The following is a 21,226-nucleotide window of genomic DNA, read 5'->3' as shown; positions in this document are numbered from 1 at the left end:
GCTTTTGATAAGATTGTGATATAATAAATAAAATCACTCTATTGGCAACTGATGGTCATAATTACACATCTTTAGACTTGTCCCCAATATAACCACAATTGGGGACACTTGTGAGCTATTTGTTATATCATAGCACTTGCATTTATCGTGGAGCGATAGATTTATGAGTTTAATAGTTCGCCTTGCAGTATACAGCAGAGGACAGTACCTATACAGCATACCAACCCATATAACATGTTTCTTTCATCTTTCATGTTTATTTATTTTTTTGCACATCTTTGTACCAGTTTTCCTGTACCTCCTGTAGGTTGGCTGGTAGAAAATGCTCTTAGTATTAAGCCCACCTTTTGTACATTTATTTTATACTTGTGCAATAAAGAATTAAATAAATAACGAGACATTGGAGATATACACGGTGTTGTAAAAGTGGCATAGTAAGGTGTGGGAGCATGTTATTATGAACTTTTTTTTTCAACAGACATAAAATATATTATGTTTGCAGTTTTACAGATAGGCTCGGCTGACGAAAAACCCCGAAGACACAGCTTTGGTGCTCTCCTTTTATTTGATTCACCAACAAAGATTACATTAATTACATGCTAAATTAAATTAAGTCTAACGATCAATGCATCTTCAATTATAGGTGAATACAGCATGCATTATATTAGGAATAAATTCATTTAATTATTTTACTATTAATAAATATGCAATTTAAATTATAAATCAGAATGTAACATACCTACTATATTATTTTAAAATTAGATTAAAATTTTGATGAACATTAAATATACATAAATTATAAAGCCTTTGGTGTATTAATTAACGAAAGTTTATGTATTATCGTTATTTATTTTATTCTATGCTTAAAATGCATGTTGAATACAATTTACGCAAACAATAATTTATTTATGTGTTTGAAATCGCATTTTTGAGAAAATAAAAAGGCTATTTTATTTATAGATAAGAATAGAATAGAATACTCTTTATTTTGCACCATTAAAGAAAACATCACAATATCACAACTTATACATATGTATATAAAATAGTACAAAAAGGCGGTCTTATTGCTTAAAACAATTTCTACCAGACAACTTTTGGATGGAAGAGACAATTTTAACATATGTTATTTCAATTAACTGAAGACAAATACATTTGTAGTTATTATAAAAGTACTGTACCCATAATACCTACAGAACACGACCGGCAATTTATATTGATATCAATGGTTGGGGTGAGCCCGTGGTCCCAGCTTGAACTATTCCAGTTTAGTTTGAAATACAATGACATACAGGGTGTTGTAAATCTGATATAGTAAGCGAAAATATTGTGACTCATCTCGCCATTCTGAACAGATTTTTACATGTGTTTTTACTATCGGGATAGGAATTTATTATTTTTTAACATTAAAAATATTTTAACTTTAAGTATTAAGTATACTGTTTTTGTGTACAAATAAAGAATATCTATCTATCTATACTGGTGTAACTTATGTTAGTATAGTATAAACAGGTAAGTAGGTACATGTATAATGTATTCTAAAGCAAACATAAATATTATATTATTATGATAAAGCTCATAGCCTAGATAATACATGATTAATTCAATTAATTGTTTGTCAAAATAATTTCACCACCTAATTAATCTCAGGTGTTTAAATTGCGCTAATCCATAATAATTTAGTGTGACATGCTTCGACATATTTTGTTTGTTGTTATTGATGATGATGAGACCTGCTAATTTATGTTGTGGGTGATAAATAATACTTTACATTACGAACGATAAAGCGAAAACTATCCTGCATACCTAGCACGGGGAGCAAGATGTGCACGAGAAGACTTGACAAAAGTCTTTCGTCGCGCTTGCTCACATCCCGTTGCCGTGGATTTATGTCTTGCGCTCCGTGCTTGATAGCCGGAAACTGTGATAAATATCCTGTCTGTAATGATTATATTTTTCATAACGTCGAACTCAAAATCCAAATCCGTGGTTCGTATTTTTTTATTTTTGCTGATAAAATTATTAACGCAGCCGAGAGATATTTTAAAACTTTTTTATATTCCTTTAATAATAATGTTGCTCTTTCAATACAGAACCCACATAATTATGATCGTTATTTATGCAAAAAACAAATGACAAAAGTCACAATAGGCGAGCAAGCGAAGTTATTTATGCAAAAAATAGTAAAAAAAAACAAACACTCACAACTTGTACTAATGTACTCCCTTGCGGGGTAGGCTGAGGTGCATTGCTGCACCCACTTTTCGCCAGTGTTATGTTAGTCCCAATGTAATAGGGGGCGGGCCTATTGCCATTTTACGGGCACATCCAAGACCCGAGAACAAATATCTGTGATTAAACAAATATCTGCCCGAGCCGGGAATCGAACCCGGAACCTTCGGCTGAGTAGTCAGCGTCACTAACCACTACGCCATTCAGTCGTCAAATTAAAAAAAAAACGCCCAAATAGCAAAATGTACACTAGGCGTACCAACAGGCGTGAACTACAAATCGTTAAATCTACAACAGACATGTCACAACGTTATTGCGGTCAACAACGAGTAGTTATGACATTCATTATGTCCATTCGCAACGGTTTGCGGTCACAGACTGAGAGTAAAGGAAATAAGCTACATTAACACAATCGGCTATAGAGCTTTGTCACAAATAGAAACAGGGCTACCACCACCGAACATTAGTAATAGGGAGAAAAAGTAAAAGCTAACTGTGCTACCACAAAAAACTTTTAACACTGTTTAACAAGTGTTTAAAACGAAATTTGACAGATTTTGTAGGCATTTGACAACGCTAAACACATGTTAAATACCGTCTAAGTTTTTGTGGTAAGGCCCCAATATTGTACAGATGGCGCCTTAATAATGTAATTGGTCAGAAGCTGAAAATGCACACTCGATTGTGCTGCCAAAGTTTCACTTGGATTTCTTCCCCAATAACCATCCTCAAGCAGCGTTGCTCAATTGTCAAATTTGACGTAACTTGTATGGATCTGACAGATGTTTGACAGACGCGAATGACGATTCTTATGGATTGTTAATTGCTAATAAGTCGGTGGTGGTGCGGTAGCCAGAGAATAAAGGTGGCATTTGGCGGATAACGACAAGATGCTGCAGCGTACGACTCGTTGCGACGTCACTATTGTTTGTTTTGGGTTTCTACCTGAACTACTTTGTTCTACGACCTGAAATCAGCGTTTTATTTATTTAGAAAGTCTAGTTGATGGTGTCTAGACTTTTTACTTAGATTAGTTTGACCCTCTGCTGAGCCACTATCAAAATATATGCAAAATGGTTCCATTCGAGAGAGCCAAGTGCAGGTATTTTTACCCCCAGAGAATAGAATAGAAACTGTAACCATTGAGACCTTACAGAGAAACTTCAATCAATATTGTAAGCCTCCAAAATGGTATAGTAGTGTAAAGCATGTCAACATGTCATTGATTTGTGACCCCTATACCACACCGTACACTTACCCCCTTATATATTATATAGAATATATAGCTATGTACATGTTTTGCACATCACATGTCGAGTAGTGGTTCTTAGATGTGGCCGCGTTCACACTAGGCGAACAGTCTGATAGAATTAAACTAGTGTAAGTGCGTATCTACTGCTTACATAGATTAACGATACCTATTCGAACTAGATATAGTATCACATAAAAAACTACCTATGCTAAAAACTGACAGCATTTTGTTTACTGTCAAACCGTTTTAAGTTCAACCTAATGACAACTATTATACAAATTAATAAAGTCACAAATCTACAAACCGAACTAATTCAAAATTAGAGCTCAGTGGTAGAAGATGGGTTTTATTTGTCGAGACGTCTCTTTTGCACTAACACTCCCTCTTGTGTGTTCGTGTATATTGTTAATCTAAGAATAATAAACATAATAGACATTTCTTTTGCACTAACACTCCATCTTGTGTGTTCGTATATATTGTTAATCTAAAATGTACTTTTTTAAATTTCAATGTCTATCGATTCGTTTGCTGTAAACGCGTTGTGTCTAATTATGCAAATAGGGGTTACAAACCAAGCGACTATAATTTGTATATCCTACAATTACTAAATCCTCCGTTAAGATCTAATTCCGCGTGGCAACACCGAGCGCGTAGTAGGGCGTCTTCATACACAAGTCGTATTCAGATTCAGGTAATTATGGCCCTTAGTGTAGTGTATGGGTTATTTGTTACGTATAACTAGTATAGAAACATATAACATTGAATGTTATATTTTGGTTACAAGATAGGTTAATTAGATATTGACGTTAGATCTAAAATTAGTTTACAATGGTTGGAAATTTCAATTAAATAAAATATTTATACACACTACCTACATAATAGAACTAATCCATTGACTATGTATCTGACATTTGACTACAGTGACCAAGTAACATTTATCGTGCGTATCGGACCAAACGGATTTCCATAAATGTACGGAGAAACGTCGTCGGCAATGCCCATGAAGTGGACGCACTTGTGTGAATTTCTATGCAAAGAACACTGAATGCGATGCATCCGTTGCGTACAATTAAGCTTAACTTAAAAAAAAATCACAAAACACACACTCACGCCTTGCACTAATGTACTCCCTTGCGGGGTAGGCAGAGGTGCATTGCTGCATCCACTTTTCGCCAGAGTGTTATGTTAGTCCCAATGTAATAGGGGGCGGGCCTATTGCCATTTTACGGGCACATCCAAGACCCGAGAACAAATATCTGTGTTTAAACAAATATCTACCCCAGCCGGGAATCGAACGCGGGACCTTCGGCTCAGTAGTCAGGGTCACTAACCACTACGCCATTCGGTCGTCGTAACTTAAAACTAAAATAAAATATATACAATTTTAAATATATTTAGCGTTTGGTAAAAGTTATTTCACACATCCTGTATTGTGTACATAAGTCTAAAACAAGGTGTACTCTCATATCACCCCCCTCTCTGGTTTTATTACAAGTAAAGCAGGATATATGACGACAGTGTGGGTTGGCCCTAAGGGACCCCCACTAAGGGACCCCTCCACTCTGAAACTCGGTCACGTTAGGAGATACAAACGTACGTTTTTATTCACAGAACAGTGAGTGTGAAGGGATGGGAAAAAAACAAAGTTAGTAAACAAATTCACAATAATTAGGTATGTTCTTTTTCTTCTTAGCGTTTTGGTAACAAATATTACATACAGGTGAGGTGTACCACCGAACATTAATTAGCAATCGACAAAATCCCTTAAAAGTCTAATCTGTCGTAACTTGTATGGATCTGATAGTTTTTTGACATGTACCGACGCTGCTTAGGAGTTGTTGATTGCTTATATGTATATCGGTGGTGGTAGCTGGTCTGGCTGATGTGGAACACATATCAAACTTAGTAGTTCTTCTTTTTCGTCTGTTTCGGTTAATTAGCGATAAGCTATTAGTTCAGGAATTTTCAAAAGTTGTAGAAAGAAAGATTGTTCAGTACCTATCACCTATTTTTGGCTTTTCCTTTTAAATCATCCTGTATATTGTTCTCTTCTCCATTCTTCAGCTGTTCGTGACTCTTATATCATTCCTTTATCTTATTACTTTTGGAGACACGAATTCATATTATCTCTATTTTGATTTGTCAAGACATTTATATATCAACTGGCTTTCCTTTTGATTTGTCTCGTAAAACCCTTTTTATATTCACCCAGTTTCCTTCACCGCATATCTTGGTTAACTTTGTTTATTTATGTTAATATATACTTACGTATGAGTTATATAGGTGAGTAAAATGTTTATTTATTTGCACATAAAACACATAATAAGTACAATAATTACAATCTTATTTTACAAAACAAAAAGTATTTTTGCGCACATCTTACATTAAAAATCACAAAATGAACAGGGCCCCCGAACTATGCTTATAAGTTTACTATAGGTAGAAAAATATACATAGTGTCGTTATTCTAAACAACTCGACGAAAAATGCCCCATGCAGTGGCGACAGGTTATATCCCTGAATTTTGATGGACCTGGACATAAACTGTTAATCAATCGCCAAGCGTTTTTATTGAGCAATCATTTTTAATTTTTATCACCGATCGAACGCTGCCTTACAACTCTTACAAGACGAATGCACAGATAATACTTTTAAATAGGTGATCAAGAATTCTTACCAAGTCTTTTATAATAAACGTTTAGGTTTCCACTTATAGTAATAATACGTCATTTTTATAATATTCGCACGCAGCAACCAGCCATTTCAGTAGCCTGCTCCATATAATTTTTAGCCAATATTTCATATCGAATCGAATATAACCTTTTGGAAGGGTCTGTTCCTTTTTGGTCATCGATAATTCGATTTAGCGAAAAAAAACTAACCTTGTATAGGTAAAGGTAGTAATTCGATTTAGCGAGAAAAATGCTAACTCAAAGGTAGGTTTTAGAGAGTTTTAGTAGTATTGTCAAATAATTGCCTCACTTGAAAGAAAAACGCAACGACCATGCTTTTTAAATTAGGATAAAATAATTATATGCCATAAATATAAATATAATATAAATAACTAATAATCTATCCAAATACGCAAGAATTGCTCGTTTAGGATGCATCGCTATCGTGAGTTAGTTAGACGCTTCGAACTAACTCACGAATGTAAGATGCGCTGTACCCTAACACGAGTACATGCAATATGACACTTTACCTACAAATGTTACCTTGCACGCCGCTTAGGTGACTTTCAATGCTCATGCACTTGGTAGATCATTGGTCATGCCACTCATGTTGCATTGTATAACTTTAAATTAAAATAATATTGAATACGATGCATCAGTTGCCTACGATGCTAAAAGAATGAAAATGAATTTAAAAATATAGGATAAGATACGAGATGGACCATTGCGGAATCGCCCTGAAGCCGCACTTATCAGCCATCTATCTGTCCATCTCTCACCGCCGGCGATGTCCGATGAAAGATAGAGATAAAAGATGGTGCAATTTTATCATAATCATATAATATGACACTGCGATCGCCCCGGGAACGTAAAGTGCAGTCGACAGAACGGACGGGCAGGCCGCCATTTTGTGCGATAAAGTTATTGATATGATATACTAGTAGTAAAATCTAGTACACGGATGTCTTTAGTGTATGTTACTGACACGCTGATAAGGATCTTCTTGGGTCATTTTGTTACGAACCCATCACTTCCCTACTGCTGGGGACGGGTCTCCTTTCAGAGAAGGAAGGGTTTTAGGCCTAAGTCCACCACGCTGGCCTACCCCAATGTTGTCAGATGGTCAGAATATCAGATGTTTTCTAGCTGCAGGAGGTATGTGACTAGGATTTACGACAGCTTCCGAAACAGGAAGCGCCTAGAAAATAACTACTTGAAATCACTTACCCATAATAAGTGATGCGTGCCATAATATGGCATATTATATGGTTCTTCTTCTACTTCGACTAATCAAATATTTTTATTTTAGAGTTGAAATTGTTAGTGGGTTCTCAATATGGAACGGTCAATTAGTGGATTACCATTCTTGCTCTTATCGGAATATCTTTATTAATATCTTGATGGAATAAGAATTAAGCAACACGCACAACTTACATTTAGTAGAGGTGGAAATTCATTGCTTTTCACATCCAGACTACATTAAGGAAAAAAAGTATAAATGCTCATTCCTTGAAGTATAAATCGTGATTTCGGCGAATAGTTGATCGTGTCCTTAGTAATAGTATACGGATACTTTTGGGGACTCCTATACATATAAATAACTGTCAATGTGTAAGTCAAACCCCAGACAAATACAGGTAAACACATAACACGCCTATTTATTTCAGTCGAGGGCAATACAAATCAGAAACCGCAAACAATCAACGCCAAATTTCAATTTACGTCAGCATATTGTTTAGAAACACAGGCGTTACGAAACTTTTTCAATCACTCACTTTATACAGCTCAGTTAACGGCCGCCATTTTGAAAACGGTTATATTCAAATTTTGACCATTCGAATTCCGTAATTGAAAATTAAACTGCGACCGACCATGCGGAGAGCAAATTGCTTTCTGCCATGGAATCCGATTAATACAGGTAACAAAGAAAGCTTTTACGTTTTTTTTTTACATTATAACCCAAATAGACGATCTTTTTATTAAAATTGCGTCTGTTTAAGACCACTTGTGGGTTTAACTGCCGATCAATGAAAATGTAAATTTATTAGAAAGGTTAAAATGCCACGTTTAGCGTTTTTAAGTAATATACAAAGTGATATTTTATTTTCCGGTGCATTTTTATTCTATTTGTTTTCTTAACATATCTAAACATTATTGTTATTTAATGAGATATTCCAGATATGAGAAATATTTTTGGGTTAGACATGAGGTTATTCGTAGAAACGATGATATTTCTATTCTATTTATATGGTCAGATCAAAGTTATCTGAGGAAGAAGGCAGTGACAGTAACAATTTTATGCCTCAGATATCATTTGTCTGACTATTGAAAAATCTGCCCTAGCGACCTCAAGTTGCAAACTGAAGTGGCGGTAGGCCTGACATAATTATGCACCAACGACTTTTAAGTTTAACATGTAGGATGGATAAGGAAGACCAGAGTGTTATGGTGCTCCTTGGGAGAGGCCTATGTCCAGCTACGCACCATTCAATGCATAGATCTGCCATCTCTCTTTAACACCACCTTCTCTTTCTAGCGTCAGTGGAGTCTCCTGCCCACACCTACCCCTCACATCTCTCTCTAACCGACTTCCTTCTCTTTCCAGCATCAGTGGAGTCCCACCACGCGCCGAGCGGTGGCGCAGTTGAGCTGCCGTGTGACGTCACGCCGACCCTCGCTGACGACCGCATGGGGCTGGTCATCTGGTACAAGCAGGGGCATACTACGCCTATTTACACGTAAGTCCACTTGCATATACAGATTATACAGGGTGTTGCAAAAAGAGTATACCTACTAAGCCGAAATGGGAAACTCGTAAAACAAAAATTGTTCAGAATGATCCCCTCGGCTTAGTATATCCTTTTTGCAACACCCTGTACATCATGATACTCGCGTGAAGCGGGGCCACACCACGCCTATTTACACGTGAGTCAACTTGCATCATGACTAGCAGTTCCCGCGAGCTTCGCATCGCCTTAAAAAGTTTTCCCGTGGGAATTTCGCGATAAAAAAGTAGCATAATATGTGTTAATAGAAAGTGTCAGCTACCAAGTTTCATTCATCCTACACCAAAACTTTTTGCGTTAGCACTAAATTTACGATTTAATATTTCAGAACTTCCCGAAAACCTCAAAAACCAATGGCCAATTCTTCGGACATATGCATTCGATTATTCACTAGCGGCTTTAATACTCGTACATTCACGACTGCCTAAAAGTCTAGGATGTCAGTGCATAATTGAAATCTGAGAGAGAAATTGGTCCTTCGGTCCGGGTTTTACATTGGATTTTTAAAAAGGTTGCGTTTTTAAATTTTTGTGAGTTTAACGCCACTAGCGTTTTCCCGTGGCTTCACATTCAGTTAATTTTATTATTACATATTATTTAAACCTTTCTTTTAAATCACTCCATGTATAATAATTATCATACGTAGAGTGCTTTAAAAGAGTAAACTTTTGAACCTTAAACCTAAGGGGAAGGTTTAAATAATAAAAAAAAACTGCATCAAAATCCGTTTTTACCTGACTGCCGAAGGAGAAGGGTAATGTTTTTCGATTGTATGTTTGTATGTTTGTATTATATATGTATGTATGTATGTATGTTTGTCTGTTTCTTTGGTCCCTCCTGTAGCCTAAACGGCTTGATAGATTTTGATGTATGAGGTATCGTTAGAAGCGTATTGATCGCGCGATGGTTATAGGCTGTGTGACGTTACATTAAAATGTATATAGCGCCCTCTAGAGGACATAAAGGGATGATCGAAAATATAATATTTTTCCAACTGTGCCGTGTGGGGTATCAAATGAAAGGGCTTGATTAGCAAATTACAAAAATATGCATATTGTAGGTATTTAAATCACAACACCAAAATTATTGAAATAAAAAATGTTCATAAACGAAAACCCGACTACTGACATAAAATTTCATAAAATAAAAACAACTAAAAAGTTACAAATAAAAAAATATAATTATAAACAAACAAAAAACCCGACTGCACGCTAAAAAGATGAAAACAAGCCCCAATGTTAATGGAAAGTATCGCAGGCGGGGACCTACTTGACCGCCACACAAAGTACCTAAGTAACAATCAGCTAAATGGTGAACCCTCTGCTGGTCCCCGCCTGCGATATATATTTATATTTTTTATGTAGTTTAACATTAATTCGAAAGTCATCTAAACCATGTTTTATTGAAAACAGTTCAGTAGTTCAAAACTTATGCGCATGAGATTTTAACTTTTGCTACGTAATATTATCTTGGAAACAACGCTAAGTTCAGTTATGCTGTAAATAATATTAGGTTAAGCCCTTGAGGCTATATACCAGCAACTTGAAGATAAGCAAAGTTCGAAAATTCTAATTATCTTAGCTCTACATACATCAACATGGTATAAGTACTGAAAAACATTGCCAGCCTATCTGAACATGTTTTATTAGGCTCGTAAGTTTCTAAGAAATGAAAATTACCTATAACACTTAGTCAAGAAATCCTAATGAAATTTTCGCTGTATAAAAATGTAGCCAAAAATATTGAATATTGAATGCTAAATTCTATTTTGTATATAATTTTTGTACTACCTAGCAATAATTACGTGTTGGCCGTAGCTGTTAAGCATTATTGTTATTATAATAAATAAATAAATTGGATCATCTGGCCTATCAGAGTATTGAAGGTAAGCGTCCAAGTTTCGGTATCGTATGCATCGTACTAAACGGACTGTCATAAATGTGCGTCGGCAATGCCGATGAAGTGGACGCACTTGTGTAAATTTCTATACAAAGAATAGGTACCTACTGAATGTGATGCGTACGTCGCGTCCGTTGCGTACGATAGTGAAAAGTGTACGCTTACGTTTTTCGTTCAGGATTGTGAAGCAGAATATAGAACCTGTTAGTAGGTAGTACCTGCTAGTAATTGTTAGGTTGGTTTCACCATACACTATTAGATCATTACCACCCCTGTTACAATATAACAAGGGATTAGTGGTTGACTTTTGACACATCTGTCAAGAATTTAATTTGGAAATTTTATTTTAGATGACAGAATGTAACAGGGGTGTTAATGATATAACCGAGAATGGTGAAACTATCCCTTAGGGTACTACATTATGCTTCACAATCCTGAACGAATTATAGAAACAACAATCAATTTACAACGGCAGTTTGATAGTACCGACCGCGTGGAAACCTTAATAGAGCGAATTTCAAATTCAGAACGTATTTTGACAGTTCCGGAGCCAAGCCGTGTCCGTGTTTGAAATTGGAATTTTGTCGAATCATTAAAATGACCGTTATTTTATTTGCTCCTAAAGCTTGGTCTGCATTGGAGTTAACATGTTCTTGGAGACCGCAACTACGAGTATACCTTTTTTAGTCTATTTTCTGGTAATTGGTCTTCAATCTTTCAATATCGGAAATGTGCGAGATAAAGGGGTCTACTCAGTACTTTGTTCGTTAAAAAATAGACACCTTGTAATTTTCAGTACATAATGTCTAATAAACAGAACACTACCTATATTTTTCATAGTAGGTACATATTCAAAGAGTCAATACATTACTAAACCAACAATTTCGCACATATTTCAAATATATTTCATAATTTTTCTCTAGAACAAACAAAATATCGTCAAAACGATATTTCGCCGACACATTCCCGCGAGATCCGTGCGTCTCTTTCAGGATTTTTTCGTTATGATATATTTGATTCATAAATATTTATAAACAGAGCTATTCCGATTTGCGCGAGGGTGCTACCAGACTTGAACGCATAAAATATCACTAGGATTTAGCAGCATTGTTACATAATCTATTAATGTAAATCTGAAATAAAATGATTTTATATTTATAAAAATATAGCAACCACAGAATTAGGGTTTCTTTCATATAATCTAGAATTTAGAGTGCAATGAAACTTATATTATAAATTCTCTATTGCACATTAAACAAATAGTTAAGAAAAAAAAGGTGAACTTAATGCTAGTAGCATTCTCCTAGTTAACCTTAGGTGACGTGGAGAAAGTTATTGGTAGTGTGATAGGCTGAGAGGAGAGAAGTTGAACAAATCGTGACACACACATCCTTTGATGATCTGAAATAAATCAATTTCCGACAGTGCTTTGATAATGATTGGAGAATATCAACCGCTATCGCTGGTGCAAAAGCTAGATAAGATATAAAAACATAAAAGTTAAAATGTCTTTATTCGGTGACCTACATGAGAAATACATACAGCAAACAACAAATAAAACAAAAGAACTTATGACTTAACTATGTAAGTTCGTGCAAGTGTAGCAACACCTTCGTAGACATCGGGGAAACTGAGGTTGGAATAAATTACTCAGACATCATTGGTTTCCATTTCCATACATTATTATGGACACACCGCAACTTTGTGAATCTCGAAGAAATACAGTAATGTTAACGTTAATGTTGTTTAGATAGATGTATCGTATTTATACACTCGCTAGCAATGAAAAGGCTTCAGTGGCAATAGCACCAAATTACTCCTACTACCTTACTACTACAAATTAGGTAGCCTTTTTAGAAGGCTAGCTTAATGACGCCGTCTGCAATATCAAAGTACATTAAATTTTAACAGCGCATCAGAATATTACCAACTAAAAACGTAAATATGGTAGTAAAATTTTTGGTTCTACCTATTTGGTGTCGGCATTTTGTAGGTAGTTTCTTTTCATTGGTCGTGAGTGCAGAGAGCTAGATTAAACAAATAGGGGTTTTACCCCTAAATTCCCACGGGAAACCCTCTTAAGGCGAAGTGGAGCGTATAAAACATAGTAGGTACAATTGTATATTATTGCTTATGTTACAATACATTAATAAAAAGCCTAAGTACCTACCTACCAAAGCGGTACCTAACGATCGAAATCTTCCGTCCACAGATTTTGAAGGACACCACATTAACTTTCTCTGAGATGATCACGATAAAATTCCCAAAAACAATCCAGCCGTATCTTCAAAACAATCAATCTCATTAGTGTGGTCTTAATCCTGGAGATTACTTCGACATTGAATCTCCACATTCCCATCCCACCCTTATTCCAACAGTATAGAGTCGTGTTTAGCTCAGATTTATGTCGAGCTTGGTTAACCGGGAGTGTAGAATTCGTCTTATCTGATTCGTGCTTACGAATAAGCTATCCGCGGCCTAATTTGAGCTCAAAGACACCGCCTTAAGAACAGTAGAGATGGGACATCATTTTTGAGGGGCGTATCTACTACAGTAACTACAGAAACAAGATTTTCTATTTATATTATAGTGGACCTACATAACGCCTATCTCAGCTTTTACAACATGCAGGCTTATTGATGCTTTAATTTACACGGGAGCTAGGCTAGCTGAAAGTAGGCGGATCTCTGTTATATATTTTAATATAATATATATTACTCTACATTTCGATAGTCGCCAGTTTTCCTAATAAAATATTATAAAATAAATAAATATGTACTTACAAAGATGCCACTCGAGAGAGCCACGTTCAGAAGCTTCACCCCCCCTCAGAATAGAATAGATGGGACATAATTTTTGTGGCGGTCAAGTACGTTGAGTTGCCCTTTGTTTCTCAGTGGGTTCATTAGTGCGGCTGAATCTCTGATAGTACTTATAGATATTTTATCACACCTGTATAATGTTATCGATACCTGTAACAAGCACATCCCTAGTTAAGTGTAAACGGATCAAAGACCCAGAATGAGTCGTCATATTTGTTACTTCAACGACATACTCATTCTACACACACAAATAAATAATAATTATAATAACCTAAATACTGCAACGTGTACTTACGTGTATCCTCTAATGTAGGTAGATAAATGTCATTGCGTTTGCGTCGAAAATGGATATTGTATCTTCGGTTGACTGCTTGAGTTCTTGTGGGACAGACAAAATAGCTGTGTTTATATCAAATCAAATACCGTGTGACGGTACACCAAGAAATATAAGTACTTCCCAGCTTCCCACTAATAGAACCAATCGCCACTTAATCGCGGGCCAATCGACTGTTGATGAATCGTTCAGAATCTGACAAACAGACTTTATTTATGTACGTCAGACAGACGTCACTGGACCCAGCCAACAAAGATTGTACTGGCACTTCAGTGACCACTGTACCTAAACATAATTATTGGAAAAATAATAAAAAATATTATCTCAGTAAGAATATAAGTATAATAACATGTAAGTTTATAGATTTAGTTTGTAGGTACTTATACATTTATAATAACAAAACATTATTTTAATTATTCCTTTAGAATTCTTTAGTACACTTGACCCCTCTTTGATCATAAATATCCTTTCAACCCTAAGGTTGTCTAGAAAAAATCGCTTTAAGCGATAGGGCCGCCCTTTTTGTACATAATTATGTGTTAGTATTTAAGTTATCTCACTTTATTTCATGTGTACAAATAAAGAATATTCTATCTATCTATCTCTAAATTGATGATTAGGTAATATTTATTTATATTTTTTATGTTGATTTTCATACCCTATTAAGACTTTTTCACCAGAGTAATTGTGATGATGTGAAAGAAATTCGTTCCCACCAGTGCTATGCTATTGTGGACCAATGGATATCAAACGCATCCATAACAATGCGCATGTCTGATGGAACCTTAAAGTACAAGGCTTAGTGACAATTTCTCCATAGTCGGTTATCTAACCGACAGAGATTGATTTATAAATTAAATGTCATCTCCATATAAAATTCATGACAGATGTGTCATGTCGCGCTTTTGAAAAATGGCTAGCTAAGAGGAGAGAAGAAATGAGAAAGCCAGGGTTTAGCTCGACACAAATTTATTTAAGAGGTCAAGTGTGGGTTAGGCCTACACTACACGATCAGTCAGTTTTCAGTTGGCACGGATAGGGACTCCCCTGAGTCGAAGAGTATCGGCGTGGAATCCCGATAACGCGACCGGCGTGGAAGTCCTCTTCTCCAGTGGCCAGGTAGGTAGGCAGGCAGGTCACGTGGCCGTTGCGTGCGCGTGGCGTGTAGCTCGGCTGCGCGGCGTGGACAGCAACACGGAGGTAGGGGGTTTCCGAACCAGCACGTAGAGGGCGAGCCGTAGAAGCCACGTAGGTGAACCGCGGAGTCGGTAAACCGTACCGTGGACGTAAGCGTGAACCTTGGAGTAGTAGCGTGGACCTTGGACCCTGGAAAAGATGGAAATCCAACGCATCAGTACACCGTTATCGTCTAGATTCCACATACCGTCATCAAGACCTACAGCAGAGTACCTAATCTAGCTTGATTGAGGCGGCAGTGGAAACCAGAACGGAATACCTAACATAAATTACTTAAAGATAATATAGAAATTATTAACAAAGGCCAAAAGCGGTAGACTAGCTGCAGCATAATTCGGATAAAAGTATTTAATGCATCTAGGCAAGCTAGCGTATTCAAAAAGATAAAATAAAAGAAACAGGAAAGCTGATGAAACATCTAAATGATAATGCGTAATTGCATATCCGCCATCTTGGCTGTTATAAGTGCGCAGTAAGTAAGTAGTTACGTTAGCTATTTGTTAACTCGTAAGCGGCGTAAGCAGCGAATGAAATAAAATGGAAGCTAAGTTAGACACATTTAAATTAACAGTTTAAAACACAATAAGTAAACGTTTAAAGCACAAATAGGTTCCTAAAATGAGCTAAGCAAGTCTGATCACACTTACTCGATATTGGGGAAGACACGCACAAGGTACCACTGGTAAGGTCTAGGTCATTCGACACTTTAGAGCGGGCTAGGCACCTAGAGGACTGCCGTGAGGTAGGGTCACGCGCAGTCGATGCCGTAGCCCGTGGCCGAATGATCGAGAGCCAGTGGTCACCGAGTGGGGCTGCCGCGATAGGTGGGGACATGAACAAAAGACCGCTTCGCTGGCTAGGGATGGGAACGCGTCGATAATTTGAAGAATTATCGACGCGAAGATTAAGTTTTCGATAAAGTCGATAATACTTTTAAAAGGGAATTTACAATTAAACTATGAAGTTATTTACTAGCATGTAAGTTATTTATTTAGAAGAAATAAATAACGTTACAGTGTCAAAAGTTAACCACTACTCTACACTACTGACAATTTCACCAAATAGTGACAATTTCTCCATTCTCGGTTAGAGCATAACCGAGAATGGAGAAATTGTCACTATTTAGTTCATGGTTTGGCTTTTGAAAAATCAACCATAAGTCTGTGAAATAGGATATTCAGTGCTACTGTTCGGTTCGCTTTTGAAAGTTTTCCCGGAGGAATAGCGATAATAACGAACGAACCTTAACGAATGCATATTGAGCGCATAAGTTTTGAACGTTTAATCCGTTTTATTTTTATCTGACACGGTTGAAAACTTGCTCAAGTAACGAAAAAGCGTAAAAAATATTTAAAAAAAAACACGCACTCACGCCTTGTACCTACTAATGTACTCCCTTGCGGGGTAGGCAGAGGTACATTGCTGCACCCACTTTTCGCCAGAGTGTTATGTTAGTCCCAATGTAATAGGGGGCGGGCCTATTGCCATTTTACGGGCACATCCAAGACCTGAGAACAAATATCTGTGTTTAAACAAATATCTGCCCCAGCCGGGAATCGAACCAGGGACCATCGGCTCTGTAGTCAGGTCACTAACCACTACGCCATTCGGTCGTAAAAAATATACTTAGTTGTGAATTGAGTTTAGGTTAAGGCCATACGGCCATAAGGCTGAGGCCACACGAGCGTAATTTTGTGAGTTGTGCGCGGCAGAAAAGTGTGCTTGGGGACGAGGGGGGCGAGTAAGTTACTCGCGCTATAATATAAAATTATAAAATTACGCTCGTGTGGCCTCAGCCTTACCGAGATTAGTTTTTAAGTTTACACCTAAGTACATTATTTATTATATAGATCAACATCGACATTCGATGTATAGAAGATACATTGCATCGAAAGCTTTGACTCAGATACTATTTCCGATGCGGCCAAACAGACACTTGCTCTTGCTCAGGTCTTAACACGTGCGCGGTAAGGGCCAAATTTGACCCACAAGCCTGCAAATATGATGGCGTATTGAACACAGGTTTAATGAGATCAAAGTCCGCGAATGCAGGGCAGGAAATACGTAACTTATGCAACATCAGTTTTGCTATACAGGGTGAGTCTTTCATAGGTGCACATCCGGAAGTATGTCACAGAGCTTTTCATTCTGAACAACTTTTGTTATGATGACCTTGGGATATTCCCGAAAAAAAATATCTACTCCCGAGTCATTCGTCAAGTCGCGCGCCTTAGACTCGCGCGCCACGCGAGTTGGCATCTTCTGTTTTTTTTATATCGTCAACTCGCGTGCCCATGTAAAGTACGGTCAGATGCAAACGAATTGAAACTAAAAATATAGTTAAATATTGTCTCCCTGGCTGATTAGCATAAGAAGGTACCGACTAGACAGTCGCCATTAAAGTAGATGCTTTGATTTCGGGATAAAGATACAATAAAGCCTATGTTGGAATTGCGGAATGAGGCAAAAGGGGATGTGACGTATGACGCATGATACCCAAGTTTGCTATCTCTCTCATCCCGTGCGCAAATTTTACCTGTCATAGCTATGTCCTTCAAGTTTTTGTTGCAAAAACCGGTTTAAAGGGTTAAAACGTCATTGTTTTAGTGACGTCGTTTTAGTGTTACTCCTAATTCGAAGCAGAAATGTACAGTGCATTACTTACAGTCTACAATACAGCGCAAAAATATTAATATGTGGCAGTTTTTACTGATTTTGATGTATTGTGGGGGTAAGCCTATAATAAATTAACTTTACTATATTACCAAGTCTACTTTGCCGTAATATAAACACAGTGTTACGTTTTCGTTGTGTTACCGTTATATTAAATATCGAATTAGCACTAAAATTTAAAACAAATTTCGTTTATTTCATTGTTCAAAGAGACAGACCTAACTGTAACAATTACTTCCAGGAAGTTCATCGCAAGCAGGTCCATCCAGTAATAAAACTGCACATGAAAACATAACATCCCAGCAAGGAAAGTCGGTACTGCTTCGTGCAGGTTATAAATATAACAAAGACCGAACAAATAAAAATGGTTCCTGTGTTTGGAGGTGTTCGAAGAGAACAGTTTGCCAAGCGAGATTAATTACTGATTTTATTTTAAAGTAAAGTCCTATAAAATACCCTATACATTTTAAGTAGTTACCTTAAGCATAATAAATTATAACTTTTGTGGCTGACTCTACATATTTTCACAGTCGAGCGAGTTGACGACAAAAAAAGTAGGTAAATACGGGAGGGGCAACTCGCGCGTGGCGCGCGAGTCTAAGGCGCGCGACTTGACGAAGGACTCCTACTCCCCATACACAGTGTCACGTAAACACCCAAGTTTTGTATGGGGAAGCATATTTTTTTTCGTTTTATCCCAAGGTCATTATAACAAAAGTTGTTCAGAATGAAGAGCTCTGTAATTTATACTTCCGGATATGCACCCTATGAAAGTCTCACCCTGTATTCCCTTGAACAGAGTATAAATTATTACGTCGAGGTATCGCAGAATAGTTGGATGGAAATGATAGGACAATTTGAACCAAACTAACCAAAGTGAAATATTTAAAGGAAATGTACGGTGGCCTGCGCCTAAAAGTATACAGGCGGAGTTTTTAAAATAGCGATCCCTGATGATGAAGGGACCAGCTACATCTGTTATAAATCCGGGGACGTGTTGTGTGTGATGTGTGTAGTAGTGGTGTTTATGTGGATGTGCTTGAGCAGCATGTGAGCTTGAGATCGCTATTTTAAAAACTCCGCCTGTATACTTTTAGGCGCAGGCCACCGTACGTTAAATAAAATAAGAATCGGCTGTAAAATTACATGTAACAATATAACATATTAGTTAATAAAGGGATGTAAAAAACTTAGGATATACTCGAAGATCATCATCAGCCAATAATCATCCACTGCTGGACATAGGCCTCTCCCAAGGAGCGCCACAACACTCGGTCCTCGGCCTTCCTCATACTCGAAGATATCATCGTTGTAAAATTAAAGTGACATAAGGTTTTCTATATTATAGTCTGTAATTTATTTTTGTGTAATTTTGGATAAAGTCGCTTTCGTTCTATAACATTATTTACAATTGACTGATCTCAGGGAAGCCAATAGACAAACCTCTTAAAGACTAGGTAGCCATCTTGTTCCAGTAACATTTTGATTAAGATTGATTCAGGCCATTCCATCTCCAATACATTAAATAGCAAGAGAAAAAAGATCAAACAGTAATAAAACCAGATGAACACAAGCGAAACCGCGGTCCCTAGCTAGTCAATAGCCTATAAAAGGTATTGCCTATGCTCCTTTTACGACAAAACTTTTTATTCTATTGAGTTTAGTTTTCAATTTTGTTAAGTTGCTCCCCTTTTTTATGAGGACGTATAAAAGTTTTCCTAAAATGCCCCTTTAGAGGCCGTTTTCGATGAAAGGTCATAAGGTGACCGTAATAGGGGACCAATTGTATTAGAAGTTGTTAAAATCGCCCAACAGATGTCCTTTTGTACTCTGTGCGAAGTATAAAAAATATAGAAAAAAAAAGATCCCGACGAATTGAGAACCTCCTCCTTTTTTTGAAGTCGGTTAAAAATGCCTCATACAGCGACGTACTAGCGAGGTAATGGTAGGAAAAACTGTGGAAAATCGTTCATTTTTCAAAATGAGAAATTAAAAGGCTGCTACAAAATTTTAGGACCTAGCACTATAAACATAATGATATACTTAAATTGGACTACTACATAATAGGAACCCTTAGTGCGCTAGTCCGCTTCGTACTTGGCTAGTTTTTTTTAAATAATACATATCATAGTTGCTACAACGATGGCAATTTTCACTTTGTTTTTTTTTATATATTCGACGTGATCATACCAGACTCTGTTTGTTTTCGCAATTTAAAAAAGGATAATCTATCCATCGATAGTGCTCAGCTCAGAACAAAAGAACGAATTCATTTAATAAAATAATGATTCAAAATTCGTATTGCTTCGTGTGTTTTTTCTCTGCATTGCGGCAATTTCGAGTTTTCTCTATTAATATTTTAACCTGGGTAAAATTAATCCCCCTGTATGTTGCCACTGACTGCCATATCGCTGCTGTTCCAATTTTGATATTTATTCCATGGCAACATTTCATCTCAGTGCTGTAGGCCAATTTTTTTCCCCAGATAAAAAGAGGGGTAGTATAAGTTTAACGTGTCTTTGTATTGTACCTATGTGAATCTTTCTTTAGTAGCGTAGCTTGCTGAACCGATTTTTGATTTGTTTGATGGGTTACCCCGAGTGTTCATAGCTATATTTTAAGCAAATCGGCTTAGCCGTTTAAAAGTTATGCGACTTTTAGTGTTGAATGTTGGGGGTTTAACGTTGGTTAGGTTATAACCTGACTTTTACAAGAAAACTGTTTAGAAGTTCATTTAAAAAACGGCAAATACTTGAATATATTTTTTAAAGATTAATAATAAGTATATCAAGCTATAATATTATAAAGACTATAGAAGAAATTCGATTGTTTTGTTACCTGTGTTTATAAAACGTACAAAACATTTAATATTCATTGTTTTTATGTAATATCAGGCGCGTATTTGTTATCTTAAGCCTCTGTAGTATGTTCGCATGAACGCTCGACAATCTTTTGTTATATATTTCTCCTTATTTCATCGTCTTTATTTATCAAATCTCCTTTTTGCTTTGTGTTAAATTTATTTGAGTTTTTGTTGTTATTTAATTTTACCTGCCGAAAATTGTGAATTTATTTACACGCAATGTAGGTAAATATACCAAATACCAAGCTATAAACCCGATTTTGCCCAGACTATTAAAATAAATATTATTTATTGTGAATGTTATTTAAATTAATATTTCTCTAATGATCTAACGTACAGTATGTGTTTCATTTACCCCAACTATTTCACCGCTATAAACAAATGCTGAGCGGGCTTCTTTTCAATTCAAATCCCTGCTCCTAGTTACCTACTTTTGACCTGTCAATCAGCTATACATCCAAATATGGACCCGTTAAGGCCAGTTGGGCTTACTATAATA

The 21,226-nt window shown here is 36.5% G+C and overlaps 1 protein-coding gene and 1 long non-coding RNA gene across 2 annotated transcripts in view; one reads left to right on the top strand and one right to left on the bottom strand.

The window, feature by feature from the left end:
* The window catches only part of LOC105396595 (hemicentin-2), a 302,939-nt gene that overhangs the window by 237,025 nt on the left and 44,688 nt on the right, over positions 1 to 21,226 (top strand). Inside the window, exon 3 of the mRNA XM_048632320.1 lies at positions 8,759 to 8,891. Within this exon, the coding sequence (XP_048488277.1) occupies positions 8,759 to 8,891 (133 nt within the window). The remainder of the gene's footprint in view (positions 1 to 8,758; positions 8,892 to 21,226) is intronic.
* Positions 14,947 to 16,033, bottom strand: LOC125491125. The gene is made up of 2 exons (XR_007268135.1): positions 15,839 to 16,033; positions 14,947 to 15,320 (listed from the first exon to the last, which is right to left on the bottom strand). It is a non-coding gene; the product is annotated as an uncharacterized LOC125491125 (long non-coding RNA).

The sequence above is a fragment of the Plutella xylostella genome, chromosome 31 (genome assembly GCF_932276165.1).
Source record: "Plutella xylostella chromosome 31, ilPluXylo3.1, whole genome shotgun sequence".
Classification (NCBI taxonomy): domain Eukaryota; kingdom Metazoa; phylum Arthropoda; class Insecta; order Lepidoptera; family Plutellidae; genus Plutella; species Plutella xylostella.
The sequence above is the reverse complement of the archived record's forward strand: the minus strand, read 5'-3'. Positions and strand labels throughout refer to the sequence as shown.